Below are 12,556 nucleotides of genomic sequence, written 5' to 3'. Positions count from 1 at the left end.
AGAAAAGGAAAAAGTAAAAGAAGAAGAAGATGCAAACCCAGCTTTCTGACCCTGGGCTCTACAGTGGGAACCAAAATTATTTGGTAATCCTCAGATTTCATGATGCTTTGCACACATTCAAGGAACCCAGTGCCAGAGGCAGCAAAACAACCCCAAAACATTGAACCTCCACCATATTTCACTGCAGGTACTGTGTTTTTTCTTTGTAGGCATTCTGTTTTCGGTAAACAGTAGAATGATGTGCTTTACCAAAATGCTCTATCTGAGTCTCATCTGTCCACAAGACGTTTTCCCAGAAGGATTTTGGCTTACTCAAGTACATTTTGGCAACTTGTAGTCTTGCTTTTTTATGTCTGTCAGCAGTGGGGTCCTCCTGGGTCTCCTGCCATAGCGTTTCATTTAATTTAAATGTCGACGGATAGTTCACGCTGACACTGATGCTCCCTGAGCCTGCAGGACAGCTTGAATTTCTTTGGAACTTGTTTGGGGCTGCTTATCCACCATCCAGACTATCCTGCTTTGCAACCTTTTATCAATTTTTATCTTCCGTCCACACCCAGAGAGATTAGCTACAGTGCCATGGGTTGCAAACTTCTTGATAATGTTACACACTGTGGACAAAAGGCAAATCTAGATCTCTGGAGATGGACTTGTAAACTTGAGATTGTTGATATTTTTCCACAATTTTGGTCCTCAGAGCAGCCCATTTTTGGAGTTTTGTAGGACATTATGTCCAATTTGCTTTTTCCTCTCCTTTTTTTCTGTTGTTCCAATACAAACAAAGGGAATAAACATGTGTATAGCAAAACATGCGTTACTGCAATACTTTTCTGTGAGAAATACTTGATTTTCTGGAAAAATTTCTGGGGTACCAACAATTTCGGCCATGACTGTAGAAGGATTCTAGGCAGAATGGTTACCGTATTTTTCTGCAAAAAATATGGGTGAAAATGTGTCTACGTCTTATGGTCCAAATATACATCAGGCACTGCCCCCCGCCGCTGCTGGCAACACCCCCCTGTCACTGCCGGCACCACCCCCCGCCACCGCTGGTAACTCCCCCCGGCCACTGCAAGAAAGCCACCCCCCCCCGCACTAAAAAAAAAAAAGCACCCCACGTGTTCCGACGGCCGCACAGAGTCCCCCATTATGCAGCATACAGTGAATGTCCTGGGCGGTCCCCATTTACCTGGGCTCGGCTTAGTTTCCTCGGGCGGGAGGGGTGGGTCCCTGCTCAGCTGGGCTCGGCCATACTCAGGGGGAAGTCTCCGCTCAGTTCACTTGTGCTGTGCTCTTCCGTGCTCAGCTCACTTTGGCTGTTCTCGGCTATGCTCGGTCGGTCTTGATAGCCGAGAACAGCTGAAGTGAGCTGGCTCTAATGTTTCTCCATTAAGATGGAGTGGTTGTAAAGACACAACCGTTTGTTCCCACTGTCAGAATACAATTTCAAAATCTGTGCAGCCCCAGTCCCTGTCGGCAGCCCCTGTCCATAGCAAATATTTTAGTACACCATTTGGTTCAGAATATTTTTTTCTTGTTTTCCTCCTAGGTGCGTCTTATGGTCAGGTGCATCTTCTAGAGCGAAAAATACGGTATTTTAATTACGTTTATATGTCCTAACCAAGTTAGAGTAGTGTTTCTCTCTTACAGCCTGTGAATGGAAAGTCTGCTTTAAGTTGAGACATCATACAGTATCTGGTGGGATCGTCACCAGAAGAATTTCAGATTTACCGTAATTAATACGAAAGCAAAATGTCTTCTTACTAAATACCTGGGACTGTCTACTTTTCAAAAAGGGGTCATTTGTACTGTCCTTACATTTCAGGGCCTCAAGAAATGAGATAGGCAGTCAGTACATCATGAATTATCAATTTTCAATGATACGTAGCATAGCTTGTAGTAACTTTCACACATTCTAAATGTTTTTACCAAAGATATGTAGCAATATACATTTTGGCCTAAATTTATAAAGAAAAATTACTTATTTGCAAAATTTTCGAATAGAAACACAATTTATTTTTTTAAATGTTTGCTCTTTTTTGCAAAAAATAAAATACCCAATGGCGATCAAATACCACCAAAGCTCTATTTGTGTTAAAAAAATTTTTTTTTGGCAGTTAAAGTAGCACAGTGCGGAAAGGCAAAAAATGCCCTGGGCATGAAGTGTAATTGTCATTCAAAGTGTGAGCTTTGAAAGCTGAAAACTGGTCTGGGCAGGAAGGGGGTAAAAGTGCCCTGTATTGAAGTGATTAAGTATAGGCTTTGGTGCGATATTGGAGTGTATTGATTTTGTACAGCACTGACACTTTGGCAAAGGGGGTGTGCATGGAAGTGGTCTGGCAGCTGCACAGTCTGCTTTTGTCAGATTTATACAGATAATGTGTAAAAATCCTCTCTGGTTGCTGCTCATGAATGACAGCAAAAGGGTTGAAACTTATAAGTTTTAGTCAAAAAATTCTACATAGTTTAAACACTTCATGCAAAGTCTGACAAGAATACAACTGGCCAGTGTAGAAATTCATAAACATATCCTAGGCAAAGAGATCTCTCAAGTGGCATCTGAACTTGAACAAGCACAAAATACAAACCTATAAATTAAGGTGACAATCACACAAACTACAAAAGATGATTAAACAAAAGGCTTTCTTTCTATTAACACTAAAGAGATCAAATCTGATCAACATGTTTTATCAAACATTTTGGTAAATCAGCTGGTAAAAAAAATCAACTACCACGTATGTCAAAACTGAAATAACTGCAATCTACTTACTGCATCTCTAGTAAAATCAAGGTCCCCAATGATTCCTTTCTCTCGGTTTATAACAAACATGTTGTTTTCATGTAAAGAACCAATAATTATATTGGCTGCATGCAGGGTCTGCATGCCTTGTGCCACCCCGCTCATTACTTTTACAATCTCCTGCAGAACAGAAAGAAGAATTCTGTAAAAGAGGTATGCTACTTAATACAGTTTTATGAGTTGTACAGATGGCTGTAAATACTAAAACAGACAAAAATGTTTTTAAGGGCTTATGTACACTGCTAAAAACAAAACAAAAAAAAAACACTGTTTTAAGGCCCCTTTCACGCGGGCACCTCCGCTTAACATAATCCGCTTGCTCAGCAGGGGATCGCTCCGCTGATCCCCACTGTAGTAGGTGGATGACAGGTACGTGTCCGCTCCACTATGCAGAACTGACACAGAGTCCTGGTCTCCTCTATAGGGATATCAGATATAAACAAACCGCCTGTCCATTTCCACCCGATCTGCCAGACGGATGGAAAAATAGGATTTTTGTACTCACCGTAAAATCCATTTCTCTGAGTTCATGGACGGACACAGCAGCAATTGACCTTAGGGCATTATCCTCCCTTTTAGGAGATTGACTAGGCAGAAAAAACAGCATGTTAAGTGTTCAACACTCCACACAGTACAGTACCTCCCAGGGGGTGGTTCCCACGGGTACATCCCCCACTCTCTGCTCTGTAGCCCCAGTTCGTAAACAAGCAGTACAAACAAAGGAGGGGTGGGTGCTGTGTCCGTCCATGAACTCAGAGAAATGGATTTTACGGTGAGTACAAAAATCTTATGTTCTCTTCCGTTCATTGACAGACACAGCAGCAATTGACCTTGAGGACGTCCCCAAGCATTGTCAAAAAAATCGACGGGTGGGAAAACACAGCAAACCAACTTCACCCCAAACAAACCAGAGCTCCTCAATGGAGGAACTTCAACCTTAAACAGCCATCTGCAAAACCTTGCGGCCGAAGGAGGCATCTGAAGATGCACTCACATCCACCTTGTAAAACTTTGACAAGGTGTGGACTGACAACCAGGTCGCTGCCTTATACACCTGTAAAACAGACGTTTGATGGCGGAAAGCCCAAGAGTCAATAATTGCCCTGGCCAAATGCGCCGTAACCGTGAAGGGGGCGCCCGCCCCTTTAGGGCATAGGCCTGAAGCACAACCTGCCTGATCCACCTAGAAATGGTGGCCGACGAGATCGCCAGACCCTTCTTAGGACCAGTCACCAACACGAACAGTGAATCCAACCTCCGAAACAGAGCCGTAGCAGATAGACACACCCGTAGGACTCGAACCACGTCCAAGGAATGCAAGGCAGCCTCTTTTGGGTTCGCCGGCTGAGGACACAAGGATGGAAGAACAATGTCCTCATTAATGTAAAAGGCCGAAACAACCTTAGGAAGGACGCAGAACCACCTTATCCCTGTGGATGACCAAATAGGGAGCCTTGCAAGACAAGGCCGCCAATTCAGACACCCGTCTGACCGATGTGATTGCCACCAGAAAAACCACCTCCTGGGAAAGAGTCAATAAAGGGATTTCCCTAATGCCCTCAAACTGAGGTTTTTGAAGCACCGGGAGGACTAAATTCAAGTCCCACGGAGGCAGTGGAGGACGCACAGGAGGGGCCACATGCCGAACCCCCTGCACAAACGAACGCACCAGGGGGTGCGCCGCCAAGCGTCGCTGAAAGAAAACAGCCAAGGCCAAAATCTGACCCTTAAATCGTACTTAAGGCGAGAGCCTGACCCACTCCACGCTGTAAGAACAGCAGAATCCGGGACATCACGTATGTACGGGGGTGCCAATTCACCTCTTCACACAGAGATGTAAGCCTTCCACGTACGATGGTAAATCTTCCGGGAAGTATACTTCCGCACTCACAGCATGGTCGAGATTATCGAATCCAACAGACCCCAGTCCCTCAGCACCTGGCTCTCAATAGCCAGGCCATTAAAGCCAGGCACTGCAGAACATCTGCCACCAGAAGCTCCAGATCCGCGTACCAGGGACGGCGAGGCCAATTCGGAGCAATTAGGATTGTTGGTATCCCCTCGGCTTCCACTCTGCGCAGCAGACGAGGAAGAAGCCTCAGAGGAGGGAAGGCGAAGATTAGGCGAAAGTTACCCCATGGAGCCAACGCGTCTCTTGACCTGGCCACGAACCGTGACACCTTCCGATTGAGTCGGGACGCCAGAAGATCCACGTCTGGAGTGCCCCATTTCAGACACAGACTCTGAAACACATCCGGGTGTAGCGTCCATTCTCCTTGGTCTAGCGTTTAGCGACTTAGGTAGTCCGCCTGCCAGTTCTGTACGCCCGGAATGTAAACGGCCGAATAAGCCGGAACGTTATTTTCGGCCCATCGGAGGATGTGAGCGACTTCCGCCGCTGCAGCCGAGCTCCGTGTGCCCCCTTGATGATTGACATACGCCACAGCCGTGGCATTGTCCGACTGAATCCTGACCGGGCGACCATGCAGTCTCAGAGACCACTTGGAGAGGCACAGCCTGATCGCCTGGAGTACCAGGACATTGATTGGCAGGCAGGATTCATCCCGAGTCCAGCCCCCGTGGGCTGACCGAACACCCCAGACCCCCCCCCCCCCCAGCCGGAGAGATTGGCATCCGTTGTGATCATCGTCCAGTGGTACGGCAGGAACGACTTCTCTGCCCGAAGTACCGGAGATGTCAGCCACCACAATAGGGAGTACCTGACCAGGCGACTCACCCGGACTTGGTAATCCAGAGACGAAGGGAGCTTGTCCCAATGCGTCAGAATTTCCCTCTAACACTCGAGTGTGAAATTGAGCATACAGAACCTCCTTGAAGGAGTCCACCATCAGACCCAGAACTCGCATTCAAAAGCGAAGCGACGACCACTTCTGGGTCGCCAACCGCCTCACCGCAGTTTGCAGTGTCTGTAGTTTCTCCGTGGGAAGAAAAACTCTTGCCTTCGAGGAATCCAGGACCAACCCCAGGTATTCCAGGCGCTGAGACGGTACCAACACCGACTTCTGAACATTTAGCAGCCAACCGAATTTCCAGAGGGTCTGGCAGGTGATAGACACATCTACCTCTAACTCTGAGCTTGAAGCAGCTCTCAGAAGGTCGTCCAGGTATCCTACAAAAGCAATCCCGCGCTGCCTCAGCAGGGCCAGATTCAAAGCGAGCACCTTGGTGAAAACCCTTGGCGCCAAAGCCAGGCTGAAAGGGAGGGCCACAAATTGAAAGTGGTCCTCCCCGACAGCAAAGCGCAGAAATCTCTGGTGCTTTGCGCATATGGGGATATGCAAGTACGCGTCCTTGATATCCAAGAACGCCAGGAAATCCCCTTGATGGAGTGCCGCCACTACAGAGCGAACCGACTCCATCCTGAACTTTTGCACTCTGAAAAAACAGTTGAGGGCCTTGAGATGCAGGATTGGACGGACCCCTTCCTTCTTGGGGACTACAAACAGATTGGAGCAAAACCCCTGAAACTGTTCCAGTAAAGGAACCGGCACAAGCACTCCCCTGACCAGCAGATCCTGAACAGCCCCAAACAGGGTCTTTCGACGACCCGGAGGAACCTGGAGGTTGAAAGGAAAATCTGTTTGGCGGACAAGAGAGAAACTATCTTGTACCCCGAGGAAACTACTTTGCAAACCCACCGGTTGGTAAGAAGAGACCTCCACCGAGCCACGAGGTCGGCCCCCCAACCCGAAAGATGGGCGGGGTCAGACCTTCATGTGGAAGCAGGTTTTTCCGCAGGCTTGTTGGGCTAGCGGAACCAGGGGCGCTTCTGCCCTTCAGCGGGTGCCTTAGCGCCCTGGGAAAGATTACCTGCCCCACCAGGCGGACGAAAAATGCGATTGGGGTGGCAAAGGAGGGCCTCTGCCTACAGCGAAGCTCCTTCCCTTTACCAGATTGTGGAAGCAGAATCCTCACTGTCCGTGTGGACTAGGCCTGCATCCTTTGACACCTCGGAACCAGGGCCAGGAGCAGTAGCAGGGCCCGATTCCGTGTCGGAGGCATCCCCAGAAGAAGGCGTGGGGAGGGGGGCGCTTTTTATCCCCCTCTGGCCACACGGCGCTTCAATTCTGGCAACAGAGCATCAAGGACTGCCGTCATAGCATCCAGAGAGGCCGCAGGAACAGGGGCACCAAGGGTTAACGCTGGCATGTCTTGGGGAGAAGCTTCCGATTCGGACGCCATGCTGACCCACCCAATTGCCGCCCTTGGACTGCAAGGCAAGACCCACAAGCCACCCTCCCGGCCGCAGCAGAGAACAGGGGACCCCCCAGAGGACCACCCGACCAGGCTGTACTGCTGTTGTCTGCCCCAGAGCGCTGCCCGTGCTGTGCTGTCCCTCAGGAAGTGTGCTGAAGCCGTTCGCGCCGATTTTTTAGCCACTAGAGGCAAAAACCCCTTCCAAAATGGCCGCTGACATGCAAAAAGCATGCGGGCTACAAGAAAATGGCCATCGATCTATAATAAAGGCGCCCGGCGCCGCCAGAATGGCGGCTGCGATAGTGCAGTAAAACACCAGTCACACTAGCAAACACCCAGGCAGGCCCCCCCGCACACATGGCAGCAAACAGCACCCCCGATAGCAGACACAGCCCCCAGCCAGAGGATGGAGCCCCCCAGGCGGACCCCCCCACCTCACGGCCGACCACCCAGATCTTGGGGAAGGAGGGAGAGGAAGGCAGAGAGGAAAGCAGGGCGGACCCCCAATCGACCTCCCCAGTATTGCACCAGCCGCATCACCCGCCAAAGCGAGGGGACTGCTACTTACCCATTCTGCGACCACCGGCTGAAGACAGAATTAACGTCCGCACAATTACGGCATTGCTGTCGGCCCGGCACACTGTGACACGGACATAGAGCCAGGTCATATGTGTGCCCTGGAGCGTATAGCTCACCGGCCACCCCTGGAGCAACGGGGCATGTCGTGGACGGCCCAGCGCATAGCTAAAGGCCGGCACACGCTCGATGGCCGAACATTGGGGGGGGGGGACAACAAGGCTTGAGGATCCAGCCTGTCACCCAGTCGGCAGTTGATTGTAGATCTCAGGATCCAAAAATGCAGGAAAAATGAAAAAGAAAAGCAAGAAAATTGCAAAAAAATCTCCAGAGCACATGGGCCCAGAGGAGCCATATCATTCTCCTTGTTAGGCAGAAAAAAAACTGGGGATGCAGAACAGAGTGTGGGGATGTACCCGGTGGAACCACCCCCTGGGAGGTACTGTACTGCGTGGAGTGTTTAACACTTAACATGCTGTTTTTTCTGCCTAGTCAATCTCCTAAAAGGGAGGATAATACCCTAAGGTCAAGCGTTTTATAGCATTTTGTATTTTACAACCAATTAACAAACTTGACACTTTGACATGTATTTGGAATGTAATACCAGAAGGTTTTGATTTAAATAAAACCCTTGATTGGCTGACTTAGGTGAATAAAAGATGCAAACTTTAAAGATGCTTTATAAAACTTTTTTTGTGCTTAAAGGCTTTTTGGGCAGAATTTCACTTTTCATAATAAATAGAAGTTTTCTATTGTTATTTCTGGCCCAGCAATTCAAATGTGCTCATCTCTTACCTCATTCACGGAGGCTTTTAAATTGTATGTATTTGTATATATTTTTTGCTTCCATCACTTCCTGTAGGTCATGCGACATCCAGGAAGCTTTAAATCCCAGAATGCACTGCCTTGCTGCATCACAGCAAAGGGTGCGATGGGGCATGTTCATCACACTTAAAAAAAATATTTTCAGTCCTACATCTTTAATGCGCTAACTTATCTATCTGTAATGTAGAATGTCCCACATAGTGCAAGCAGGTGGATACTGAAGAAATTTTCATTGCAGGGATGCCATTCCTCTCAATTTCCATTGTGCAGGTTTTTTATTGCTTCGGGTCTCCAGACTAAATTCAGTATAAAAAAATTTCCAACGGTGACCTCCCTCCATGCAGATAAGTTTTTTCATTGGTTTCACTGCCTGTAACACAATCTGTGAAGGGGGGGGAGCCGGATTAGTTACCAGATACACTCACAGGTCATGTTAGAGGCAGTGAAACCTTGAAACAAAGAAATAACTTTTCTCAATAAAGAGGAGGAAATGGCGGGTTCCCATTGGGAAAAATTTCTATTAAATTCAGCCCAGTGACCCAAAGCTATTAATCTCCCACGCGCCAAAAGTCCAAAGACAAAAAAGGACTGGGCATGTCTGCAGTGAAGATTTCATCAAGATCCAGCTGCCTGTACAACCTGGTACACACGTTGGCTTCGTTAAACTACAGCTTTATTACATTTCTGAAAATGGCTCTAAAACCTATGTTTATGCACAGAGGTACAACGAGGAGCATCGAAATAATATTGCTCCTCCTTGTAAATTGGTGTATACATTTTGTACATACTGTTCAATTATTTTCCTTGAAAACCATTGATAATACAGACTATTGGGTTATACTGCCATCTAGAGAATAGAAGAGAGTGGACACTGGCATAAAAAAAAGAAAGAAAAAAGTTAGCCAGCACAAGATAACTCCATCCATATCTTTCATATCTCAGTTTTGCAGCAAGTGCCATTGACGGCATGTAAACAAATAGAGGGGGGACTTGTGTTCCTAACTGGAATCTAAGAAAAGACTACTTCCTCATTCATTGAGAGCACAGGAATTCTCGGACTGTCAAGATGCCCAACAGCAGTCCAAAAGAGTGGACAACATAGGCCAGTGATGGCAAACCTTGGCACTCCAAATGTTTTGGAACTACATTTCCCATGATGCTAATGCACCCTGCAGTGTAGTTGAGCATCATGGGAAATGTAGTTCCAAAACATCTGGGGTGCCAAGGTTCGCCATCACTGACAAAGGCTAAGGGGCTCAAGAAAAAACAATTGGGTACCTCGGGCCTGCAGCTCAAAGAATGGTCTAAAGGGCCAAAGCTGGTATGAAATTGGGCTTAACAATCTACCTGGTAGAACTTAGAAAATGCACTTACAGATCTTCTTGACAGTTAAACCTCAAGGTTAAACAAAGCTGCAAAGGTCACTTCAAGTTACATCCCCTGTGTTACTTCAGAGTCTGTGAAATGCACGGGGGCTCTGTGGCTTGCGGGTGTCGGTGCAGTTCTGACTCCCAGTGGAAAGAGAGCAGTTTGTGTTGATGCCTCTCCAGGCACTTTACCATGCGAGTGGCATTGCATATATTTTCTACTATTGAAGTTGAATAAAACATACTACACTATATACTTTCCATCTTTTGCTTTTATTTTCTAAATTGCTCTTATCTGGTGCATGAGAATTATTGGGGATTCTCAAAAGAAGATTGACGGATAGCATCTGTGAGTCTGGATCTATTACTGAGTATCTGTCAGCTGCATTTTTGACCATATTGGTCTGGTGAGTGCACAATTTATCTGCACATGAAGGAGCATAGCGATTTAAAGATTGTGTTACAATTTCTATGGACACTGATATATTTTTTTACTTATTACATTTTTATACTTGGTTGCATATGTGTGACATTATGGGCCAGATTCAGGTAGAATTGCGTAAATCCGCGGCGGCGCAACGTATCACATTTACGTTACACCGCTGCAAGTTTTACGGGCAAGTGCTTGATTCACAAAGCACTTGCCTGTAAACTTGCGGCGGCGTAGCGTAAATCCGTCCGGCGCAAGTCCGCCTAATTCAAATGGGGCGTGTATCATTTAAATTAGGCGCGTTCCCGCGCCGAACGTACTGCGCATGCTCCGTTTTGAAATTTCCCGCAGTGCTTTGCGCAAAATGACGTTGAATCGACGTAATTTTTTGAACGGCGACGTGCGTTACGTCCTTTCCTATTCACGGACGACTTACGCAAAAAAAATAAAAAATTTAAATTCGACGCGGGAACGATGGCCATACTTTAACATGGCAAGTCTAAATATAAGCCAAGAAATAGCAGCCGTAACTATACGCCAGGAAAAGCCGACTAGTGACGACGTAAGACAATGCGACGAACGCACGTACCTTCGTGGATCGCCGTAAACAGCTAATTAGCATACCCGACGCGGAAAACAACGTAAACTCCACCCAGCGGGCGCCGAAGTATTACACCTACGATCCGAAGGCGTACGAAGCCGTACGCCTGTCGGATCGAAGCCAGAAGCTGTCGTATCTTGGTTTGAGGATTCAAACTAAAGATACGACGCGGCAAATTTGAAAATATGCCGGCGTATCAGTAGATACTCGGGCGTATTTCAGCTGTGAATCTGGCCCTATATGTTTTATGAGCTCACTTTTCTTTCACAAGATTAGCGTCTACTTCGGTTTGTGATTGTGTTATTGGACACTTAAAGGGGCAACAGTCTTAATAAAATTAATAGGCACATATTGAGTGGGGTTGGCGCCCTCTTATTTTCTTTGACTAAAAAAAAAACTGAGGCAGTGTTAGGAGTGATAAGAGTTATGTTGGGGTCAAGCTTTGCCATTTGCCAATGTTCAATTATCTGGTGGTGCATAACCCAACAGTCCAAGGATTAGCTATGCACTGTTTTGTGATTTTCCCTGAAACTATGTGGCTATCCTTTGTTTTGTGATTTATGATTATAAAACATTTTAAAAGGGATTTTCAGAATTTTATAAAGCTCAAAGAGGAGATCTAAGGCATCCTGAAAACTTGCATATTTATTAAGTTAATGGACCTTCACCCTAAACAAGTTTTAATGTTGCCCTGCCTCCTCCCTTCTATTACATTTGTGGTAATAGGAGCCATAGTCGCAGCATATCTTTGGCCACTGAGATGCGCAACCGCCATCTTGCACTTTGCAAAATATGCCCACACACATGCAACAGTGCTTTCTGTAATTGATCTCAAAAGACAAAAATACACTAAAGCTGTGGCTCCTGGGTGCCACAAAAACCATTCAAAAACACTGCCCTGAATGTCATTACCACTCTAGTCTCAATATCACACAAACCATCCTCTCCGCTTCCAATGACCTCCTGCTCTGTAGGTCCTTTGTCTCCTCCTCCCATGCTTGCATCCAGGACTTTTGCAGAGCCTCGCCTATCCTCTGGAAATCTCTAGCCTAATCTGTCTTGCGATCTCACACTCCTAAAAACTAGTCTCTGCAGTGAAGCCTATCCCGCCTCTGTCTAACAACTGAACTTTTCTTTCTTCATCAACTGATCGCCACACAGTTATTAACCTTAGTCTTATCCTTTTGACAATGTAGCTAGAGTGACTAGAATGTTAGGACTACTCCTAAATGACAAACTGCTGATGTCCTATAAATAGGACACTGCAGTCCTATTTAAGTGTGACATAGCATGCCTTAGGTTTGCTTACAGTTAATACCGTTATGTTGGTAAATATCTGACTGATGGGGAGCACCTGAAAATTGTGTAAGTACCTAAAATAGCGAAACATGGAGATTTGGTAACATGGCAGACTACCAATGCCCATTTCCCACAGATGTAGTTAAAAAATAAATACTTGGGTAATATTTAAAAACACTATCCACTAAAAAGTATCAATTTGTCTGCTTGTTTTCCTTTTTCTACCTCTTTTCCACAAAAAAAAGTAATTGTTTCACTGTTCATGTATTTAATGGAAACGGCAGATTCTGGTGAGGAATAATTCCACTGACTGGCAGATCTCATTAAACAGCATTTTCAGGATTAAGAACTACTATGCACCTGCCAACATCAAATACTTGTGCAACAAAGTAGTTCTGTGGGCAGGAGTTGTACATTTAGCCCTGCTAAAAATGGAAAGG

The 12,556-nt window shown here is 46.4% G+C and overlaps 1 protein-coding gene across 5 annotated transcripts in view; it reads right to left on the bottom strand.

The window, feature by feature from the left end:
* Positions 1-12,556, bottom strand: part of STK31 (serine/threonine kinase 31) — a 369,252-nt gene that overhangs the window by 15,266 nt on the left and 341,430 nt on the right. For all 5 annotated transcript variants that reach the window (XM_040352870.1, XM_040352874.1, XM_040352872.1 and 2 more), the window contains one exon: positions 2,771-2,920. In XM_040352870.1, the coding sequence (XP_040208804.1) occupies positions 2,771-2,920 (150 nt within the window). The remainder of the gene's footprint in view (positions 1-2,770; positions 2,921-12,556) is intronic.

This window comes from Rana temporaria, chromosome 5, assembly GCF_905171775.1.
Source record: "Rana temporaria chromosome 5, aRanTem1.1, whole genome shotgun sequence".
Lineage (NCBI taxonomy): Eukaryota > Metazoa > Chordata > Amphibia > Anura > Ranidae > Rana > Rana temporaria.
This window is presented reverse-complemented; position numbering and strand designations above follow the sequence as displayed.